Below are 22,870 nucleotides of genomic sequence, written 5' to 3' on the forward strand. Positions count from 1 at the left end.
CCCTACTTCCCCCCCACCACGGGACACTGCAGCCCGCGGGTGGGACAACGGGACAGTCCCAGAAAAACGGGACTGGATGCTGGACAGTTGGGAGGTATGGTGTATGAGGACACATCTGTAGTTAGAAAAATTTTAAATTGTACAAAGAAAGAACTGTTTGGAGGTATGCATGACATACTTGTCAATATTTCTTTTCTTTCTGGGACAAGCAGTTAATCGCTAATGAGGGCAGAGCCAGGTGCCACTTGTCACTAGATTCGCCCCCTTATGTCATAACAAATTGTGCATCTAAGAGGAGGATGCAGGGCTAAAATTATGCAATTCTCACAAAATTAGCATTATATTGGCCACGCCCCCTCCTCATAGACCGGCGAATCGCAGCATTATGCTCCTTGTCCTGCCCATATCAATAGGAAGTGTTTGAGAGGGCCACCTGACCTTCCAAGAATCTGGGGAACTCCCCAAAAATCTGGGAGTCTCCCAGCTGCTCCATAAGTGTAGGTAATTATGATGCATAAGAGCCATAAAATACAGCGAGACAGGAAGAAAACGTTCCTCATTATGATCATAGCAACATGTACCTATTTTGATTGTAAAAGCAGTGGTCGAAGTGGGGCGGTATACGGCGGTATGGGATCCCAGTGCTGGAACAGTAGCGGCAGAGTGTAGAGAACCCCCCTGCACCAATGGGACAGTCACCCAAAGGTAAACTGTGTAAAAAAAAAAAAAGTTTAAAAATGTCTTTAGATCAACCCAAAAAAGTGCTTTAGTTTTGGGGGTGAAAAAGTTAAAAGTTGGAGGACAAACTTAAAAACTAGTGAAATAGACTACAGGGGGGTCCCCAAGTATCCCTCAGGTGTTTTTAAGTTTGCAGGTGCTTGCGGCAGGTGGATTTTTATCAATTTTTAAAACTACACTTTAGCAACGTAAAATTATGCTAGCACCCATTTTCAGGTACCCCAAATTTGCTGGGACTACTTATTTTGTGCCAAAAATACCTTCAGCAGGCCTTTTCGAGGGTAACTAGAATGAACCCCAATGTCAGTGCATCTTTTGGGGGGTATCAGGCTGATTTCCCCAAATCTGACAGCACTTTTCGCATATTGCAGTTTCGCCAGGTCCTGTTTTCGCCGATTTCTAATTGAATACAGGGATAAGCGGGGACACGCGCTATACTTTTTCGCATTGAAAACCAGCGGTCGGCGAAAAGTCCACCATGCGAAAAGTATGGGATTTTTCGCGGCTAATTGAATATGCCCCATAGCGTCCTGGAGAGGAGATATAAAATGTTGGCTAGTACACTTACCCTAACCCTATACCATACTTGCCTACTTTTGAATCTGTACTGTCAAAATCACATCATGTCGGCATGTTGGCCATGTTAACATTTTGTCATACGTGCCGACTATCTGGCTGCCCCTTCCGGGAGGGAGCAGCCAGATCGGCATTACTGGGGGGGCGTGGCCAGCAAAGTGGGTCGGGGGCGGCCAGATGACACATTTTGTGGGCGGAGTGGGGGGGGCGGAGCCACGCGAGCGCGTCATTTTGGCCCCGCCCCTGCTTCACACTGCCGATATTACAGGCAGTGTGAAGCAGGGGGCGGTGCCAAAATGACGCTAATCGCGTCACCGCCCCCCCTTCGCTGCCGGGGGTTTTACAAACAATCGGGGTGGGCCAGGAGGGGTCTGCTGCAGCCGGGAGACTTGCCTGCCTTCCCGGGAGGTTGGGAGCGGCACCCGATTTTCGGGAGGCTTCCGACCAAATAGGGAGGGTAGGTAAGTATGCATTTTGTTCATACCGACATGATCACTGTCAACATTTCGACCACGTCAACATTCTGAATAACAACATAATAACTAAATACTGTACTCTTTAAAAGTTCAGCAATATAAAACATGGAAATGTAGGCTGTACGAGTTTTTCCCTATTCATTTCTAGATAACAAATGTGTGTAACTTGTCTGAGCTTGTTTCACCTAAAAATAGACCTAGCAAATGCGCTCCCTAAATCCTTAACAATGAAATTACCTTAAGTAAACTACTAAACTGCTCTATTGTATATGAACAATAGAAAGTAATCTAAGCATCTGAGAAAAAAATAGTCCCTCCAGCTCAGGATGCTCACTACTCCAATATCCTTCCACCGTATGCACTTCCTCTGTAATGTTTACAATACATACAGAGCTCCAGGAACGGTGACTGCGTGTCTGCTGGACTAAAAGTGAGTAGTATACCCACTGCATTTTACACTGAGGCTGTGGTCTAGATCTAGAAGCAGGGGTGGGCACTAAGCAGCCCTCCAGCTGTTGTTTTACTACAAATATAATAAATAGTCTCTTTTAAATGCAACTGGTTTTTTTTTAAGTTGTTTATTTAATAATGTCCCCCTCCCCCTCCTAACATTCCTCCAAGTTAATATAAAGTGGGAAATTTTGCATTATGCGTGATGATTGGTAGGATTAGTATTTGGGTACATTCTGTACCTTTTCCTGTCACTTTAATAATGTTTCAATTGTCCAGTTATCCCTCCATGCATCGTTGGTCTGCTTACATATCTGGTTAAGGGGTGGGGAGGTGGCAAGGAGAGAGGACTGCTTAAAATGCCAGTGCAGAATGTGGAGGAACCCTGATCTGTATACAGATTTCCAGATATGTACTTCTTTTTTTTTTTTTTTTTTTTTTATGCCAGCAACAGCAGAAAAGCCAACAATGTGGGTTTTTCAGTCTTTATAATGAATTCTATGTAGTTTGTAAAAGCTTTCTGTTATGACGCACTGTTCTGCTGAAAAATCTCCCGGATGACTGTGCATCTTTGGTTTATTACTGCGTTGTCCTTCTTTTTTTTTTCTTTCTTGGCTTGCCTCTCTTTGTAAATGAATGATCACAATAATTTTACAGTATGGGTTATAGAATGCCTAGCTGGATGCTTGTTTGCATACCAGAGTTCCTGGCTGTATTCTGTTTGTGCAATGTTACCAAACGTAGCTTCTCAGGCCCAGTTGTGCTCTCTCTCCTGGAGAGGGGGTCTGGTTATCATGGGATACAGGATGCGGACCCTATGGAGCTGTTAGTTGTTGACTGCCCAGCTAGAAGTGTTTATCGCATTCCTCTTCTATGCCATATTTGTCATACATTTCAAGCCCATTTATATGGGTTAATATCTAACCTGATGGAACTTCCAAGAGTGAATCTTGCTCTTTTTATAAGCCTTCCCTTCAGAACAGCAAAAACTGAATCCGCCAAGAAAATTCTCCTCCATACGAAGTCCACATAAAAGTTGGGTCAGTGCTAAGTACATGGAAAGGAACGCACCCACGCTAAAGTCACTCAAAACCACCCAAAACTCCCCAGATCCACACTAAATCACACAAGCACATACTAATCCACTCCCACATTTACACCTTAACGGGGCATATGTATCAAAGCTTGATGTGAGATAAATATCTCCAACCAATCAGTTTAATTTTGCAGGCTGTGTTTAAGAAATTATAGTTTGAAGCTGATTGGCTGGTGATATATATTTCACAATTTTATCTCCCATCAAGCTGTGATACATATGCCCCTATTTGCACTATTTAGTGTGGATTCAGTTTTTCTGTGCGTGTTTTTGCTGTAGTCAAGCCTTTTCTATATATTTAGCATGGAACTAGCCTGTTCTGTATATTTAGTATCTTTTCCGATTTTTGTGGAAGTAATAATGTCTGGCTTCTCAAAGAGGGTTTACTAAGTTATCAGTGGAAAGGAAAAATAATCAGGGTTTTGAAGCTAAGCAGTAAAAATATAAGGTGTGTAGGTGTCACTGTTTGCTATTTGTAGCTGGAATATTATGCATATTTTACTCATAATTTTACTGATTAGGAAAAAAATATTGTCTAGATTTTGCAGTGTTGAACTGCTAGATGACAGCCATAGAGCATTGCAGACACAGCGGTTTTGTCCGGACAGAAAAAAAGAAAATGGCACGACAGCCGTCCTTGTCAGTGGCTGTAACTTGGCGACCGTGCCGTCTGAAAGCAGGCATGTATTTCTCCGTTTGACTACAAAACACACTATGGAAATAAACCTGATGCTTTTATTCTGTCTATACAAAACCATTGTGTGCGAAAAGAGCCCTATGAGCCCTGGGCTGGATTAACTAGGGGGATCACTGTATGGTGGGACTCCTTTTTCTAAGGTGTGGTTTTTTTTTTTAGATATCTATCTATCTAAATTAACAAATGCAGAGTGAATGAACAGAAGAGAAATTAAATCAAATTAATATTTGATGTGACCACCCTTTGCCTTCAAAACTGCATGAATTAGTCTGGGTACACTTGTACATAGTCAGGGATTTTGTAGGATTATAGTCAGGTGTATGATTAACTAAACAGGTGATAATGACCATCATTTTCATATGTAGTTTGAAACAGTCATTAACCATACTTACCTACCTTTCAGAATCTCTTCCCGGGAGAAGCCCGGGTAAGAGAAGCAGCAGGGGGCCGATGGGGGCGGGGCCTAACGAATTGGTCAATAAGCCCCGCCCCCTCGTGGCAAAACTGCTGCAGTTGGGTAAAATTTACATAGGGGGCGGGGCCAAATGCTGTGATTCATGCAGAATCACATCTTAAGCCCCACCCCCTTCACGGAGACCCGCGATCGCCGCGGGTATTCTCATTCTGCCCACTTCACTAGGAAGTGGGCAGAATGCGGGAGAAATGCCTACCCTTCCGGGGGTGCGGGGGATTACCCGAAAAATCGGGAGCCTCCCGGGAGGGTAGGCATGTATGTCATTAACTGAAACAGAAACAGCTGTGTAGGGGTCTCAAAACTGGATGAGGAACAGCCAAACTATGCTACAAAGGTGAGGTTGTGGAAGACAGTTTCATAAGGATCAGTAACAAATCCCGACGCCGGAAGACCGACAGGAGAAGATCCCGACAGGTAAGTATTTTTACTATTACTAACCCTACCCCCCATAATTCTAACCCTCCCTAGAGGTGACTAACCCTAACCTCCCCCCCAAGTGCCTAACCCTAACCCCCCTTCCCTGCAGCCTAAACCTAACCTTCCCGGGGGGGTGCCTTACCTTAAGCCCTCCCGCGCGCGCGGCCGTCTGTGGCTGCCACCCGGCTTACCTTCGTTCGGTATACAGGGTGTCAGACTCCCGGTGTAGGGATAATTATAGGCGTCGGGATTTCGATGCCCATCATTAGACCCGTGCTGGGATTAGACTGTCGGGAGCCCAGCAGTCGGCATTTCGACCATTGGCTTCATGACTGCATCCCGTTTCATACACCATGGCAAGATTGAGCACAGACACAAGGTAGTTATACTGCATCAGCAAGGTCTCTCCGATTTTCAAAGCAGACAGGGGTTTCAAGATGTGCCAGATCTGGCACAAACCAGTGGGACCCAGGTACCCCTATCTACTGTTCAGAGAAGTTTGGCCAGAAGTGGTCTTCATAGAAGAATTGCAGCCAAAAAGCCATACTTCGACATGGAAACAAGGCCAAGCGACTCCACTATGCACGAAAACATAGGAACTGGGGGGCAGAAAAATGGCAGCAGGTGCTCTGGACTGATGAGTCAAAATTTTAAATATTTGTCTGAAGGCAGTTTGTTCACCAAAGGGCTAGAGAGCAGTACAATAATGAGTGTCTGCAGCCAACAGTGAAGCATGGTGGAGATTCCTAGAGGTGGAGATTAGTTCTCCAAGATGTTTGAAACAACCTCCCTGCTGAGTTCCTTCAAATACTGTGTGCAAGTGTACCTAAAAGGGCCACACAATCCCTAAAAATGGGGACACTCTTAAATTACACAGGTTTCAGGGTTGGCTCCAGTGGAAATTGGCAGTCTGCCAAAAACCTGAGAATGCTACAAAAGTATTCAGTCTGAGCTAACTTGACTCATGCAAGTTCATATTAAACCCAGAGCCTCTGTGTTTGCGTGCAAGGGGGCGTATCTAAATCTGTGAGCCGTTTAGCAAGATCTTAAAAGGATCCCCCAGAGGTAAAAAAAAAACCACATTTGTCCCCACATAGAGCCCTTTTATTTTATGCAACACAGTAGTACCCCTCTCGCCTCCCCCTGTGTGCTATCTGCAGTCAGCGCCACCAGCTAATTACAGCGGGCACCGTGGCAGACAGCGCCTGCACTATTTGAATCTGGCGCAAGTCACGTGCCAATAAGGAGCCACCACTGCTGATTGGCTGCCGGTCCACGAGCACTGATTCCCTTGCGACCAGCTGCGCTGTCTCTCCGTGACTGCCTGCCAGTTGTAATCAGCCACAGCTGGCACCAAATCAATATCGTTGACACCTGTGCCCCCCTTGACAGCTCTGACTGGACCGGCCCACCTTGTGTGCATGACTGGGTGCAGGGGAAGCGGAGGGCCACAGAGGCAGCTCAGGCATCATAGCAGCCACATCTCTTGCATCCACGGTATTTACGCCACTGTTTGCATGCATGTTAGCAAACAGTGGGGTCCTTTTCATGATCAATGGAATGGGGTTATGGGCGCAGACAATGTAAACAAATAAAGGCAGCAGGTGTACTTCAAGGTCCAGTGTTCAACCCTTCACAGCAGATAGCGTGGTCACCTCCTTTCCCTTTATACTTTTTCAGAGAGGCAAGCTGCGTGCCCAACTTAACCAGTTATGGCTGGCACGGTGACCTAGAACACAAAATTATGGCCCTCATTCAGAGCCGTACGCTCTGAGCAGAGCGCACGCTCTGAATGAGGGCCGGGCTCCATTTTCATGGAGCGTCCTCCTGGACGCTCGTATAGCTGTGGGTCACCACCCACAGGCTATACGAGCTTGCATTGTGATGGTCGCGATGGTCGAGACCATCGCGACCATCGAATTTGCGAGCCGGAGCCTGCGGTTGAGGTTTTCAACCGCAAGCTCCGGAGTGATTTTGGCTCTATCAGAGCCAAAATCACTCCCACTGACATCACTAGTGATGTCAGTGGGCCGGCTTCTGACGGGAGGCGTTCCCTTAGGAACGCCCCCGTCAGGGAGGCACGCCCACCAAAGGGGGCGTGCTGTCAATCAACTTTCCTTCGCTCGTCGCGTCTGGCGCATGCGCACGACTGAGCTCCCTCCGTCGTGCGCATGCTCAGTCCATAACATCGACCCACTTGCGAGCGGACAGCCGCTCGCGAGTGGGTCTGAATCAGGCCCTATGTTTTTTATTTTTCAGGAATGGGTTTCTTGAGCACGTTTCAAGGACAGCTATTACACAAACAATGCATTAAGTAGTTTTACACTAAGCAATTGATATTGAATCAATAATTCATAGTTTAAGCTAACCATCTGCATAGCTCACACGTGTACAATAGGCACTAATATGAAATTACATTAAGATCATACACCAATTCTGACACTATTCATTACTATAACAAATATAACTAGTATGGACTTCACTATCTAAAGTTTATACTGCACTATAAAACCGTTTTTCTATTATAAGTCTCTAAGGGTTTAACACTAGGTCAACCTCGGTGGTGCACAGTTGTCCCTCTCTCACTTTTTGCAATGAATTCTAATTGTTTAGCTAGCGGTCAGTTGCAACTGAAATAAAGGTGGCTACACACCTAGCAGACATTTCTGCAGATTGAGTGATCTGCAGATATATCTGTAGATGATGGTCGTTCATAAACACTGAACGACCATCATCTTCCAGGCAGCCGCTGGTCCCGCTGGCAGGGGGTCGGGTCCACCCCCTTCCCGATGGCTGCTGTTGCATGTGTACGGGCGGTCTGCAGAGGGGCAGATATGTCTGCAGATATGTGTCCATCCGCTGTGCAGCACAGCCAATGTGATGTCTGTGAACAACATCGTTCACAGGCATATCGCTGGTACACACTGGCCAATGGGCACCAGATATATTGGCTTATCAATTGATCGGCCAATATATCTGTCAGCTTAGGACCTAGCTTTAGTTGGGCTGGGAGCTATTACTGAGTTTCTTAACATGGGAGATGAAGTTCAGGACAATGAGAAGACTTTGCTCAGTTGAGTATCTGTAGCAGCTATCTAATAGTTATAAATATGGGCACTGAACCAGCAAGCAGTCATCTGGTATTGTAAATATCCCCTCAGCTTAACTCCAACGCTGTCTATCTCTCTGCCACACACCTTACGCAGACCATGAAGCTCTGTCAGTCCCTCTGTCTCCCAATTGCAATCTCCTCCAGAATCCAAACTGTGGACCCGACTCAGTTTCTGAGGTCTGCTGAGGTGAAGGGAGCACTGTGGGTCGAAGATTTTTCTCACTTAGGTACGAGTTTAAACAAACAAGGTGGTTTAAACCAGCCAAAGAGGATGTAGTCTGCACCCTGGCAGTCGGGATCCCGGCGGTCAGAATACTGGCGCCGAGATACCGACAGCAGTCGGAATCCCGGCTCCAGAATCCCGTTTGCTGACATTCCAATGGGAAGTGTTAGGGTTAGGCTGCTTGGTAGGGAAAGTTTAGGGTTAGGCTGCGGGAGGGGAGGGCTAGGGGAATGGGGTTACTATACTTACCTAATTTTGTCAGGATTCTGACTGTTGGGATGATGCTGTCTGTATTCTGACTGACGGGAACCTGTACCCAACCCTTCCTTAGATGTCCAATCCACTTTCCAAACTGATTTATACTAAGTAAAAATAAACTCCCACTTCTGAACTGCCACACTTTACAGCAGCTGCAACACACTTTGACGTCTTTTGTCACTTAGACTAACGCTGTGTAAATTGTCCAAAAAGTACTTCAATCCCCAATGGTAATCATATTAAATTCAGTTCGATAGCTGCAGATGGCCACTTTCCGAGTTAACATAGGCCAGTCATGTCAGAAGCGATTGAGGACTGGCACGTGTGTGTTTTAAAGAACATGTAATGTGTTGGTGTAGGTTACATTCTTGCAATATATTGTTTAGATGACTTATTAACATAACTTTACTCTCAACTCTGTTTGCTTTTTCTTTATATTTAGTTGATTGAAAATGGTGCCAATCAGCACAATAAATACTGAAAATGGGAAAGTGTCCTGTGAGACTCCGGATGGGACCGTGATTAACATCAACATTAATCAGCGATCTGTCTTGGACTGTCTGCTGGACACCATCAAGACACTCCAGACCAAGACAAAGTCTTCAAAATCTCCTACAGAGACAAAACCGACCAGAGCGACTGCTAATGGACTTACTCTCGGGCTCGGGGTAAGGTGTCCTAAATTAGAGGTCTTGTGCTTTCCGATTTTGAAACGTGTAATTAAAATGTCATATGGGGTGATATTAGAAGCTAAACCTCTGTGGGCACGCTGTTAATGTGAATGTTCAGATATCCTTTAAGAAGTCCTGTACCGCAGGACGGGAGTTCTCCGAGATTGGTTTGTCAGTAGATTCCTACACTGTTTTATATTGACAGAGTGGAAAGTCTTGAATGCTCCTATTTCTTACATCATGGTAGTAGAATGCAAAAGCTGTGACATGGACTATGCTTATTGGATGAGACATCCTCAACAGTGGCGTAACTAGGGTATTTGGAGCCCAGGGCAAATTTGAAAAGGGAGCCCCCCCCCCGATGTGCGCGTGCCAAAGGTACGGGCGGCAGCAAAATGGGCGTGGTCACTTAAAAATGGGGCGTGTCAACATGACACACCCCTTAATTTTCACGCTGAGCATTCCTATCCATATGCACCTTAACCCCTTATACAGTACCCCCAGTATGCAGTTGTGGTCCCTCTTATGCAGGCCCATAGTAGTGCCCCTTATACAGTATCCCCAGTAGTGGTCCCCCTTATACAGCCCCCAATTAGTTCCCCTTACTCAGTACCCCCAGTAGTGGCCCCCCCAAATGCAGTGCCCCATGTAGTGTTCCCCCTTATGCAGTGCCCCCAGTAGCAGCCCCCACAATGCAGTGTGCCCAGTAGCAGCATCCCCTTATGCAGTGCCCTTTATATAGTGCCCCCAGCAGCAGTCCCCCCCCCCCCCCATGCAGTTTTCCCAGTAGTAGTCCCCTTTATGCAGGCACCCAGTAGTGATCCCCCCCCTATCCAGTGCCCCCTGTAGTGGCCCTTCCTATTATTGCCCCCAGTAGTGGTCCCCCCAGTGCAGTGCCTCTAGTAGTAGGCCCCTTTTATAATGCCCCCAATGGTAGTTAACCCCCCCCCCCCCCAAGTGGTCCCCAGTAGAGGTTCCCCCTCCCAGTAGAGGTCCTCCCAATAATGGTGCCCCCAGTAGTAGCCACCCCTCTCCCGTTGTGCCCCCGCCCCCAGTAGAGGTCTCCCCAGTAGTAGCCACCCCTCTCCCCCGTTGTGCCCCCAGTAGTGCATACAGGTTTAAATAAAATATATATAAAAATATACTTACCTGAATCCACGCTGCTGCTGCTCCGGTCTGCGACACCGCTCCCGCCGCCCGCCAGTCCCCACGGGCTGGCACGCTCAGCATTATGGGAGAGACGTCATGATGTCATGACGTCTGTCCCATTACCCACTGCAGGAGCCGGATGGAAACCCGGCTCTTGCAGTGGGTGCTGCAGCAGTCAATGAGAGTATCTGACTCTCATTGGCTGCTGTTTAACACACGCATCGCCGCCCGCGCTGGCGGCGATGCGTGTGTTATGCACAGCCTGAGCCCGCCTCCTATCGCTATTGGGCAAGCCTTCAGGGGGTTGGGAATGGGCTCAGCTGTGCAGCACAGGACCGACGCTGGAAGCCTAGCGCCGGTCCTGTGTAAATGTGTAGCGGTCGGCGCTACACTGGTGGCTAACTAGGGTGGGCCGTGGCCGGCGGCACCCTGCCAGACCCCCCCTAGTTACGCCTCTGATCCTCAACATCAAACTTCTTTATATTTGGACCGGAAACCCCAGCAAGAGTCCTAAATGATTGGTAATTAGGTTTTCCTATTAGTACAGAGGCATAAAATTGTTGTTACTAAAGGTAACGCTTAGCCCAGTGCTGGTTGTGCTAAATATAGGGGACCCCTACATCTTTTGTACCCTGTATTTTTACAACCAGGACTGGCTCTGAAAAGTCCGGGGCTGGCTGCACTTTTAGCAGGAAGGGGCCCCATGTCAAATTTTTTTTGGGGGGGTTTAACTCTTTCCAATTTAGTTATACACAGATACATGCACAAATCTCGCTGATCTGTGCATGCTTCTGTGTCAATTGGACCTGCTAATGCTGAAAACTAAAGCATGAAGCAGGTCTATTACTTTGGGGATATGAGGTTCGGTTTTGAGTGAGATTTGGCGGTCTAATTACTAAGCAGTGTTAGGAGACAGAGTGAAAAGTGATAAGGTGCCAGCCAATCAGCTCCTAACTACCATCTCACAGGCTGTGTTTGAAAAATGACAGCTGGGAGCTGATTATCTGGCACCTTATCACTTTTCACTCTGTCTCCTAACACTGCTTAGTAAATAGACCCCTTGGTGTTCGATTTGCACATGAGTATGCAAAATCGAACCAAATCGAATTTGATTTGAAAATTAAATGCAAAATCAAATATTAGTACAGTAAAGTAGTGATTTGTTAAGGGATTTTGCAGTTCGATTTAAATTTGGTTTCTGTTGATTTTATAGATTCACATAATCGAATCCCGTATCGAACCTTAGTAAATTTAGCCCCTGGAGTAGCAGCCATGAAGGTGCTATTGCAAAATTAATGAATCTGCAAAGTATCAACAACACAAAGAGGAACAAGGTTTTATTTCAAAGGATTTTTCATGTTAAAAAATAATTAAAAAAAATAGGTCTGTGTTGAAGGAAGCTCAACGTACATATCAAACACCCCGAAATTGTAATATGTTGGTAAGGACCATTGTGAATGTAATGGGGGTAGGAAGTTCCCAAACTGATTGGATCTTATAAATTAAACCACTCAACCAGGTGTCAAATATTTAATTAAGATTACGGATATTCACTCCACATTTTCAATACATACAATATGTCTCTTTTGAACTTACGAGGACCTTTGCAAATGTACTAATTGTGATCATGGCTAAGTTAAGAAAGGGTGGAATATTCCTGTGTTCTGGTAATGACAAGTTTAGAGGTGTCGTCCGCTCAGGTTACAGGATGATTTCTGTCACCTATGTCCAACTGAAAAGTAAAATTTCCTAGAGATTTTTTAAAATACCGTTCATGGAACGATATTTCTAATTCTAGAAAGAGAGCTGACATTTAGGCAGGAAGTATTTACACTCGGGAGCCCTCAGGCAACAGCAGGACTGTGCCTCAGAGACATGGACCTTACGGTGACCACTGTAGAAGTCGTTCCATGGGCCAAACTGCATAAGAGAAATCTGTAATGCTTTCTAACAAATTGAAACAAGGATACTGAATATCAAACTGGATTTTTGCATTTATCAAAAAGAAAGGCATACAGTGGTGGTCTGTAAACAAACAAATGATTGATAAGTTGCAATTATTGCAGATCACAAATGCATCATAATGACCATAGATAGGAGTATGCAATGATAGGACACATATATATCACAAGGTCAGGGGAAAGAATATAAGCTGTGTATAATGCCTTTTTAAACTTTCACGAATACCTTCTTGATGATGCCTCATTTCATTCATACAACTGATATTGTGTCCTATATTAGCCATCAAGGTGACACAAGGGTTCTGTATGAATACATACATCTTTACTGTTATGGGCACAAGGCAATCTGTCAGGGCTGTTAGCAGTCCATATAAAAGGGACAAGCAATGTCAAGGCCAAATTGAGTCGCAATAGGTGCCAGGCGAGTCCGTACAGACCAGAGACAAAAGATAGAAAATTCAATCTGGGTTATGTGTTTCCACCAATACCCATTCAAAGCAATGAAAAGATCTGAAATGTATTCAGGAGAGGTGGTGCACTGAAGGAAACGTAGGACCAAGCAATTCATCAATAACTACAATACTGGACTACTATCAAGATGGCCTTTGATAAAGGATGGACAGCAAGTACATTTAGGCGCTGATTCAATGCAACATGTCGCCAAGGCAATGCCCAGCCACACACATCTCGGTCAATCCATATCAAATGGTCCAGAATTAAATTAATTGGTTTCTTGACCATTTTTCATTTGTTATTTTTTTGTGTGTGATGACCCTTGTAAGTAAGTAAGTAGTTAGAAACCACCATTACTTTTATTTTTATTTACCTTCCTATGAAGATGGCGGCCATTGTTGTATCATGGCGTATGCCAGTTTTCACTGTTAATCACTATTTCCCTACCTCAATTCCTTTATGACTGAAATTTAAGCCCAAAGTTAATTGTGATTGTAAGAAAAGTCTATTTTTTGGATTGTATTTCAGTAGAAATGAATAAAATTTCAGAGCTGTGGGTTTTTTTTTTTTTTTTTGGGGGGGGGGGGGGGGAATTGCTAATTACTCCGAGATTTGCCAAAAAATTTTATCTATCGTGGCAATTGCTAGTTTTTCCTGTTTTTCATCTAAATTAACCTCTAATATCTCTGGTGGGGGTACTGATAAAAATTTTATCTATCTTGTCTACTTTTTATATTAGCACACTTTGGAATTTCTTATTTTTCCGTTTTTTACCTAAATTAACCTCTAATAGTCCTGGGGGGGGGTTCCTGATAAAAATGTAAAATTCACTTCATACACAGTACTCTGAGGGATAGCTGCTTTAAGGAAGAACTAGCTTGTCTGCCCATAGTGCCTGCAAATCTGAGAGCCTCCTTGCTGATGTAACAGCCATCAGGAATAAAACCTTCATAGGGAGATACCTTAAAAAGACGCCTTGCAAAGGCCCAAACATTGATTCTGTGAGAGAATATAATATTAAACTAGAGTCTCAGGGCGCTAAGGTGGACCAAAAGAAAGGTCTATTTTTCTTTTCTGTCTGGACGGATATTCTCATTAGCAGCTAGCAGTTCTCATAGGGCTGTAATTTGGACAATAAAGGTGGGGGGGGATTCAAACAGAGATGGGCATTGATTCCCAATGTCTCTGTTACATTGATATTTTCACACGATACGATACAGTCCTCCACCTGACATACGTTGGGCATTATATCAGGCAGATCAATTCTAAATTTGACATCGTTAACTGCCCCTTAATGTCCAAATTAGTGCCCTGAGACTCTAGTTTAATATTATATCCTCTCATAGAATCAATGTTTAGGCCTCTGCAAGGCGTCTCTTTAAGATATTTCCTTATGAAGGTTATAGTCATAATGGCTGTAACATCATCAAGGAGGCTCTCAGATTTGCAGGCACTATGGACATATAAGCTACTTCTTACTTAAAGATAAGGTGGCTCTTTTAGAGAAAAATTCAATTGATTAGATCTGGTTAGAGCCGTTACGTTTTCATCTAAATAAAACATACAATAAAGGGTAAGAAGATAAAGTGGCTTCAAAAGCACCTACTGTTAGATGGATAAAATCCTGCATTCAGGAAATGTATACAGTCACGGACGTGGAAATTCCAGAACGCCTCATGGCACATTCTTGGCAAGAATTTTCTTAATGTACTTATGTGGGCCATACAGCTACGGTCCTGATTCCTGGTTCTGGCAATCTGCGATCAAAACAGCTGATCTGCGGACATTGGTGATCGGCAATCCGTCGGTGGATCAGGGGAAATAAACTCTCCGATCTCTACCATTTTATGGTCTGGATTGGTGAATAGAGGATTTCCAACTCGTTGAATTTATATGATCCCCTAAGCCCGACGTCGGCAGAATGGGGAATTGCTGCCATAGCGGCTAGTTGTATAGGCCCATTACATAAATATATATCTTATTGTAATTCTTTTATGAGTATTCATTAATCTTCAAATGGAATGGCTATGTGGCAGAGCACAGTTCACCTTTGGTATAATACCATTGATTTTTCTACCATTCAAGAAAAAAAGAGCTTTCTAACCTGCTTGTCTGATTTCTGGAGTCCTTTCTGGAACATTGCAGTGGTAAATTTACTATATGCTCTTTAACTTGATTTCAATATTAAACAATTGTTTTCCTCTTACTGTAGATCTCCTTGATCAGCTTGGGCTGTATATGTGTCATGCTGGCCATTATTTTCTCTGTTATACACCCAAGTCTGAGCCTATTCTACAGTGGAACCCACTACTGGGTAGGATTTCTGGTGAGTATTGTCTGTAAAGTAATTTTCCTCCTTCTCCTTTTGCTAAACTTTCATACGACCAACACTTTTATGTTGTCTATGTATGCGAGTGTGACTTAAGCTTTCAGATGTATGTGTATCTCATAATTTTCAGTTCTCAATTTGCTTTGTAAACGGTGTATACAGAAAGACAGCTAAACCAGTTTTCCACAATGATTTATTTACACAGAAAGTAGTGTTACTTGACAAGTTCACTAGAAACAGCCAGTTGTATAGAATAGCTCACTATAGCATGGGGCAAAAATAAATGGAAAACTGCATTCAGCCTGCCGTAACTAATGCTCACAACATAACGCAAAATGAAGCCTTCATGTGGGGAGACATACTGTAGATTGCAGTATTCCTATACAGAGCTGCAGCAATATAGCCAGCCTAAACTAGCAGAATACCGGAAAAAAAACCCCACTGTTACTTGCAGGGCAGGATAACAAGTTGATTCCCATGCACTCAACCGATTGCGGGCACTTTATTTGATTTGGGAGATGCTTTCGGCTTCATAAGTGGAGTTTTGGGCCTGGACAGGAGCATTATATTTGCGTGACCAAAAACTCCACTTCGGTTTGAATTGGCCCTATAGGCCCCCGATGAAAGTAAAATGTACACTGAACATTCTGTAGAGTATATTATATCAATGATCTATATTAATGGGGCTTTCTGAATTTTTGCTAATTTTTTTTTCTTTTTCTCCTGACCATTGAAGTTTAGTGCATGTCCTGGGAATGAAGACTGATGCACTGGGAAATTACATTATGTGTTTTCAATTGTCTGTTTTCTTACAGTTCATATTATTTGGCTCGCTGAGTGTGGTGTCTTACAGATATCCCAAACCATGCTGGGTAAGTGTTTTGTCTGCACTGTCCTTTTCTATGCCTTAAGCTGCATACACACACAACAATTGAGTTAATGAACGATTTTAGTAAACTATTTTCTACCTTGAAAAAATTAACTAAAATCGTTTACTAAAGTTGTTCATTTATGAACTACAAACGATTTTTGCATATTAACTTCATGAAAATCGTTGAGTTGACAAGTCTGACTGAACTACAAACGTGAACGCGCATGAACAATAATCGTTCATCGTTTGACTCAGAAAGTGAACGATTTTTTCAAACTATTATCGTTAAACGATATCGTTTAACGATAATCGTTCAAAAAATCGTTGTGTGTGTTTGCACCTTTAGACTGGCATTTGCAGATGACTGAAAAATATATAGAATGTGCCACTTCTGTCTGTAAACTAGTGTAGATGTTAAATGACTTTGGTTGTTCCAGCCAAACTCAGTGCAAGATAAGTGGGGGTTGTCTAACTAAAAATGTATAAGCTGATGGCAAGATTTAATTGTTTCTATTTTTCTTGCTCCGATTCGCCAGCGTCTTTTTGTGCAACTTTTTATTTTCAAATGCGTATCATTCTCACAATGATGTGAATAGCAAGCACAAGCAGGTACTGCTGAGTAAAATAGTATGCAGCATGCCTATGTTCGTGTGTGGGTCTGCGGGTGTATCTACATGTGAAACGCTATGTTATAATGTCAGTGGCTGTAACACTGTAGTGTAGCGTTTAGCATGCAAATACACCCGCAGTCGCACACACAACATAGGCGTGCTCAGGGTCGGATTAAGGGGGGGCGACAGGAGTGGTCGTCCCTGGGCCCCCACACATGGAGGGGCCCCCACTAGCGGCGGTGCAGTATCTGCGCCCGCCGCTAGTGTCCCCTCCGCTAGTGTAGTGTAGACCGCGCAGTGAGCGCGGCCACACTACACAGTGACATACACACAGCTGTGTGTATGTTACAGCAGCCGATGAGAGTCACAGACTCAGGGGGGACCGTTACTGGGGACATTGAATAAGGGGCACTTCTACAGTGGGCATTGCAAGTGGGGCATTAAGGTGAATAGAAAGAAAAAAATCCTAGGGTGACGAGAAACTGTGGTGTATATAGGGGCCCCCACAAGTTTGTTGCCCAGGGGCCCCCACAGACCTTAATCCGGCCCTGGGCGTGCTGCATATCATTTTAATCAGCAGAAGCTGCTTGTGCTACCTATTCGCATCATTGTGTGAATAAGACGCATTTGAAGGTAAAAAGTTGCACGAAATGTGCTCGGCGCTACAGAGGCACGCGGAGCTCCTGTTGTGTGGTGCAACTTGTAGCACATGGAGGATAGATGTATGTGGACACATCTGTACATTTTAAGCAAAATATTTAAAAAGCTACAGATAAAGATGCATAGAAGGTATAAACGTGCTCTTAATAGATTATGTTGAACTGACACTGCTCTACTTATAATTCGTTACTTATAATGTAATTGTATCCATCTCTCAATATTTATATACTGTGACTTGGAACAGTATTCAACCCCTATAAGTGGATATCCCAGTTCTTGTGCATTTAGGTGCCAACTTTTACACAAGAGAAAGGGCTTTTACTAGCATTAGCATAATGCCACTACAGCAAAAGATGCAAACACGGTCGCAGTAGTATGAAAATCGGAATCATCCCCATAGTTTTTTATCCATAAATGATGACCTTTTTAAGGATACATAGGTAGAGGCTAATTGAAAGGCAATATCCTTCATCTGAGTAAACTTGGAGCTTCCACAGCACAGAGGTTAAATACTTATGAACTGAAGAATGTTGCTTACATATGAGTTTGAACAGTTTGGGACTACTGGTTTGCAGTAAAAATACACTTTGGAACAGTCTGTGTGTCATTTGAAATACAGACAAATCTGTTTGAATTTTAGAGGGTTGAAATACTTTTGCAAACCACTGTACATTTGTATAGGGATCACAAGATTTTCCTCTTGCGCTATATAGTCCTCCCTCCAAAGTCTTCATAAATGGATATATAAGTTGGTAAAACTTTAAAGGGACCTTTCTGTTGGTATCATACACAAAACCATCTATCTATTTTTACAATGGGTTTTATTATTGCAGTAATTTTTTTGTTAGCATCCTAGTATATTTACTACAATAAAGAGTTTAAAATATTTCAAAGGACTTCTTATTACCTCCCTAAATACACATCACTTATCATTTTGGGAATATGCTTCTCCTAATTTCTGACCTTTTGATACTACTTTCAAATCTACAGCTTCACGTGCTGAAACAGGTTAAGACATACTCTCATTGTTCATGTCCTGATCTCATTACTTTTGCCTGTCTGCTCTCAAACTTCTAATCAGACTAATAACATTTGTAAACATGTTGCAGCCTTTCCATTGTTATGTATCTATTTCCAACTGCTGCTCTAGTGACTTTGCTGATACCTAAATACTCATTCTCCATGTTCAGCCGTTACTAATTAGCCTCTCCAGTTTCAACCTTCAGCCTATATTTTCTATCTCCCATTAACCCAACCTATTAGCTTAATACATGGTACATAGGTGTTTGGTGTGTTTGGCTGGAAGTCTGCCGCTGTTTTCAATCATCTGATGGAGTTGAGCCTCCATCTGGAGGTCTTTAACTGGTTTATAGAAAGATGGAGTAAACCGGAGGATGAAATGATTGCCTCTTGTCTGAACCACAAAGCAGCATAGTACAGAAGTGGATGCAATGATGGTCCCATGGAGGCATCAATGTAGGTATCTTACCCCCCCCCCCCCCCCCTTCCACAAGATGCCTCAAGTACTCAAGAAGGCCAAGAAAGAGGGTGTCCAAGTATTTCTGGTAGCTCCAGACAGGCCGAGAAGATGATTGTATGGCAACATTCTAAGCATATTAGTGCAGGCACTTTGGAGACTGCCTCTAAGAGAAAACCTTCTAAGTCTGGGTTTGTTTAATACAAAGACCTTTCTTAGCTGGCTTTAGCTGATTGGCTGTTGTGATCATAATTATCTTAGCTAATGTACTTTAAACAGGGGTGGTACTATTTATCTATACTGTACTGTATATAATAGTGAAGCAAATATATTGTTGACCAATTAATGGCTCATTAGGTATATACACTCCACTAATCCTATACCTAGATCCCTATTAACATGCTAAATGACATCCAACAAGGAACATAAAGCATAGTACAATACTTGCTGATATCTTTGTTACGGAATCAGTATGTAATCCCGACAGCGGAAGCCCGACAGGGGTGAAGATCCCGATAGTTAATTTGGGTAAGTATCGCTAACCCTACTCCCTACCCTAACCCTCCTTTAGGGATGCCTAACCCTAACACCCCTCTAAATGCCTAAACCTAACACCCCCCTTCCCGCAGCCTAAATCTAAGTCTTCCGGGGGTGCTTAACCCTAACCCTCCCCCCTTCCCCTAGCCTAAACCTAACCCTCTCGGCGGTGTGCCTAACCATAAGCCCCCCCGGGAGCCCTAAACCTAAAAGGGGTCTGACCTGTTTATGGCACGGTTACAACCATGTTCAAAAACCCGGGTCGGACAAGGCATTTTGGTGGGAAAGGGGTAAAGGTCACGAATTGACCACATAGTATACTAGATGCTCAGAATTAGAGTTTCAGTATGGCTAAATTCCAAAGTCCATGGCAAGATGTATATGTAGACATAGCTGTATTTATCAAAGAAAAACCTTAATAAGTGATATCTCCATTGCTAATCATACGTGTCTAGCCTATAGGTTGAAAGTCCATGTCTTATTATTTATATAACACAGGGCCTGATTCAGACCCGCAAGCCCGATGGTCGCGATAATCGCGACCATCGCCAGGCCGCCCGCACAAGCTGTGGGTGGTCACCCACAGCTATATGAGCGGCCTGGAGGCGGATTTTTATTAATAGCGAGCACTTCTGAATCAGGCCCACAGTCCAATGACTCCCTGAAGCATTAACCCCTGCTCACCTTAATCCATGATTAAAGTGAGCAGGATTATGGTGAGTCACATTACCTTGTATACTCTCCAGTGACTGCACGGCTCGATGAGGGTGATGGTGTCCAGGTAATGGATCTTATAGAAGTCTGTCAAGGTCAGCAGGATTGTTAAACTCCTAGTATTCAATCTTGACGCTGCAGTTGAGCAGATGATGATGTAGTGAGAGATCTTCAGGGTCTCTGACACGGACAGTACATGATCTCCGGGTCAGGAGGAAAAGTCCGTATCGGGATGGAGCTCTGGAAAAAGGCAGAGTGCGTCTCTGTTTACAAAAAGAAGTGTGCTGCGTCCTGCCCTAAAACAGCAGGAACACCAGTACATAGGTGGGCGGCAGCTGGGCGGAATGTGGCAAGATGGATTATAGCTACAATCGATCAATGAAACTTGAAACCGTTTTCTGTCCATCCCTTTTACGAATTTTCTCCAAATGTGATGTATTTGTTTGGAAAAACTCAGCTGCGGCTGTGCAATACCGTCCATCTCTGTATCAGACCTTAACGGGTTTGATTCAGAGTTGTACGCTATTTCGGCCGCTGCTGCGTCTTTGTAAATGGCTGCACTGCAAAGATATGCAAATATTGCAGCCACCAGGAGATGTAGTGAGACTCCCAACGGTGGCTCTGCAAAGCCAAGCATCTGCATAAAATGTCGCAGCATCACGGCTACGATCGCAAATCAATTGATTATCGCGGACCTGAGTGAGTCTATGGTCTCGCAGAATGTACGTGGTAACTGACATGCTGGAGCCATATTTCTTGTGTATGGGTTCACAGTCGCAGCGTGTGATACGCTCCCTAAAACAATCACAATGCACCTGCGTTCTTTGCCGACACTCCCCGTTACGTCCCCCATACACTCCATGACTGTCAATCACACTGCAAGTAAATTGTCCCTGCAAGCAACTATGGTAATGTACCCTGACAAATGCGCTGTGCAGTTTAGACACATGCGTGGTTTACTGACAATTGCTCCATAAACATTGGAATGCGTACAACTCTGACGCATGCCCAATGTCCCTTAATTACTCATAAGGACAGTGAGCCGTCTCCTGTCAGTACATGGGATATTCACACTCATGAATCATTAGATCAGCCTATAAAATGACTAATTTAATACTCTCTGTGTCCATCCATCCTCTAGATCAGGGGTATCAATCTTGTGGCCATGGTTGGTGTCGTACCACTTTAGCTGGGCAAATATCTACATCCGATCTAGTCTGTGGGTTCTCTAAGAAAATGGGGTGTAAACCGTGGCTTGATGAGCTTCCTCCTCCAGTTTAGGAACAAACACTTTCTCGTGAGTCGGCAGAAGCCTCCCCCTCCTCTTCTGCACATGCTCCTCACACTCAGCTTTTGCAAACAACGGAACGTATTGCCCTCACTGTAGGGGGTAATCAAAAGTGCATGGACATTGTGTAAACTATATTTCCAAAATTCCAGTGTTGGCATCTCCACTAATGTCGGGATTCCGGTGCTGGTGTTCTGGCCACGGCTCGGGATTCCGTCGCCGGGATTTCGACCGCAGGCATCCCATTCAGCGGCAAATTAACTATGTCCTGTGAATAAGATTCTTATAAATTTATTATAAGGGCACAGTCATGCCCTTATATTAAGGCTGCATCTAAAAAACTGTAAATCTCCCATAGAGAATTCCGGAGGGGGGGGGGAATGGTGTTTAAGGGGCTACACCTCAAAAGCTATTGGAGGTCCCGATCTGAAGTTCCGCACGGATGGGCAGAACAGTCGCTCGGTGCTGCATGCCAGTTTTCAGGGCAAAAACATAAAAAATGAGGATTTGGGAGTATTCTAAAGTTCCAACTGTCACTTTTTTCTGACATTCTCAATTAGGACCACTTTTCTGCTGTTCTCTATGGGGGATATTTGGGGGAAGGCATAACTCAGGGTAGGGGGTGAATTTAGACTTGGGGTTTGTTTTATTAGGTAGCTATTGTTCCCGGGTACGTGCTTTTGGGGTTCAGGTAAATTAGACAGACAGTTACAGTTTTTACCAACAAATGGATACTATATAACTAACGCCATCAGTTATATAGTATCCATTTGTTGGTAGAAATTGTTTTGTTGAATGAGTGGTGTACCTTTAGGATACTATTACAGAGGGCTGTCAATTAGCGCATTTGTTAGTTTCCAAATACTGTATTTTCAGTTAGTTTTTAAACTATTACCTCAAGAATGCGCCATTGAATAGATAGAAAATTTCAACTTGTTGCGCAGCCTCAGTAGGAGCCTCCAGCAGGTGTAATCACTGTGGCTTCACTTGGGTGCACAAAGATGGCCGTCGTTTGCGGGCTTTAGCGGTGGTGGGCTCAGGGGAAAGAAGTAGCCATTAGCTGTAGTGGGCGTTAGCTGTGGCCGGGACATGGGGACGGTAGAGGTCCTTAGCAGTGGCGGTGTGGGCGGTGGTGGTGCTGGCATTAGGACCCGGGGGAGGTAGCAGCACACAGATACAGGGTCAGATTTGGAAGATCCGTGATACCTGCTTCTGTGTTTAATTTTATAAAAAATGGCATGGCCCCGCCCCCCAGAAAACAACCAGCACCGTGCTTTGGAGACCCAGTACTGGTTGTGCTAAATACAGGGTCAAAGGACGTTTGAAGCACAACCAGCACCGGGCTAGTCAGAACCAGCCCTGGTTGCCAAAATATGGGGGTCAAATGACATAGGGGGTCCCCCGTATTCAGCGCAACCAGCACTGGGCTCTGAGACGACCCTGGTTCTGGAAATACAGGGGGAAAAAATGCATAGGGTCCCCATGTATTTACCAGAACCAACACCGGACTCTTTCTAGTGGGGGGTTATGCTACAGCCAGGGGAGCCCTTTCACCGGGTCCCCCAGCCAAAGCATCACCCCTGACACTAGTCAGCCCAGGCCGGGGATCCCTGGGGAGCTCGGGACCCCCC

General features: G+C 44.3%; 1 protein-coding gene across 2 annotated transcripts in view; it reads left to right on the forward strand.

Moving 5' to 3' along the window:
• The window catches only part of LOC148522958 (transmembrane protein 176B-like), a 42,031-nt gene that overhangs the window by 13,074 nt on the left and 6,087 nt on the right, over positions 1-22,870 (forward strand). Inside the window, exons 1-4 of one of the 2 annotated variants that reach the window (XM_088473524.1) lie at positions 2,133-2,220; positions 8,961-9,186; positions 14,965-15,078; positions 15,897-15,953. In XM_088473524.1, the coding sequence (XP_088329650.1) occupies positions 8,971-9,186; positions 14,965-15,078; positions 15,897-15,953 (387 nt within the window). In that variant the 5' untranslated portion in view covers positions 2,133-2,220; positions 8,961-8,970. Of the gene's footprint in view, positions 1-2,132; positions 2,221-8,960; positions 9,187-14,964; positions 15,079-15,896; positions 15,954-22,870 lie in introns of those variants that run through there. The other variant, XM_088473523.1, reaches the window with a different exon arrangement.

This window comes from Taudactylus pleione, unplaced genomic scaffold, assembly GCF_031769625.1.
Source record: "Taudactylus pleione unplaced genomic scaffold, aTauple2 ptg000136l, whole genome shotgun sequence".
NCBI lineage: Eukaryota > Metazoa > Chordata > Amphibia > Anura > Myobatrachidae > Taudactylus > Taudactylus pleione.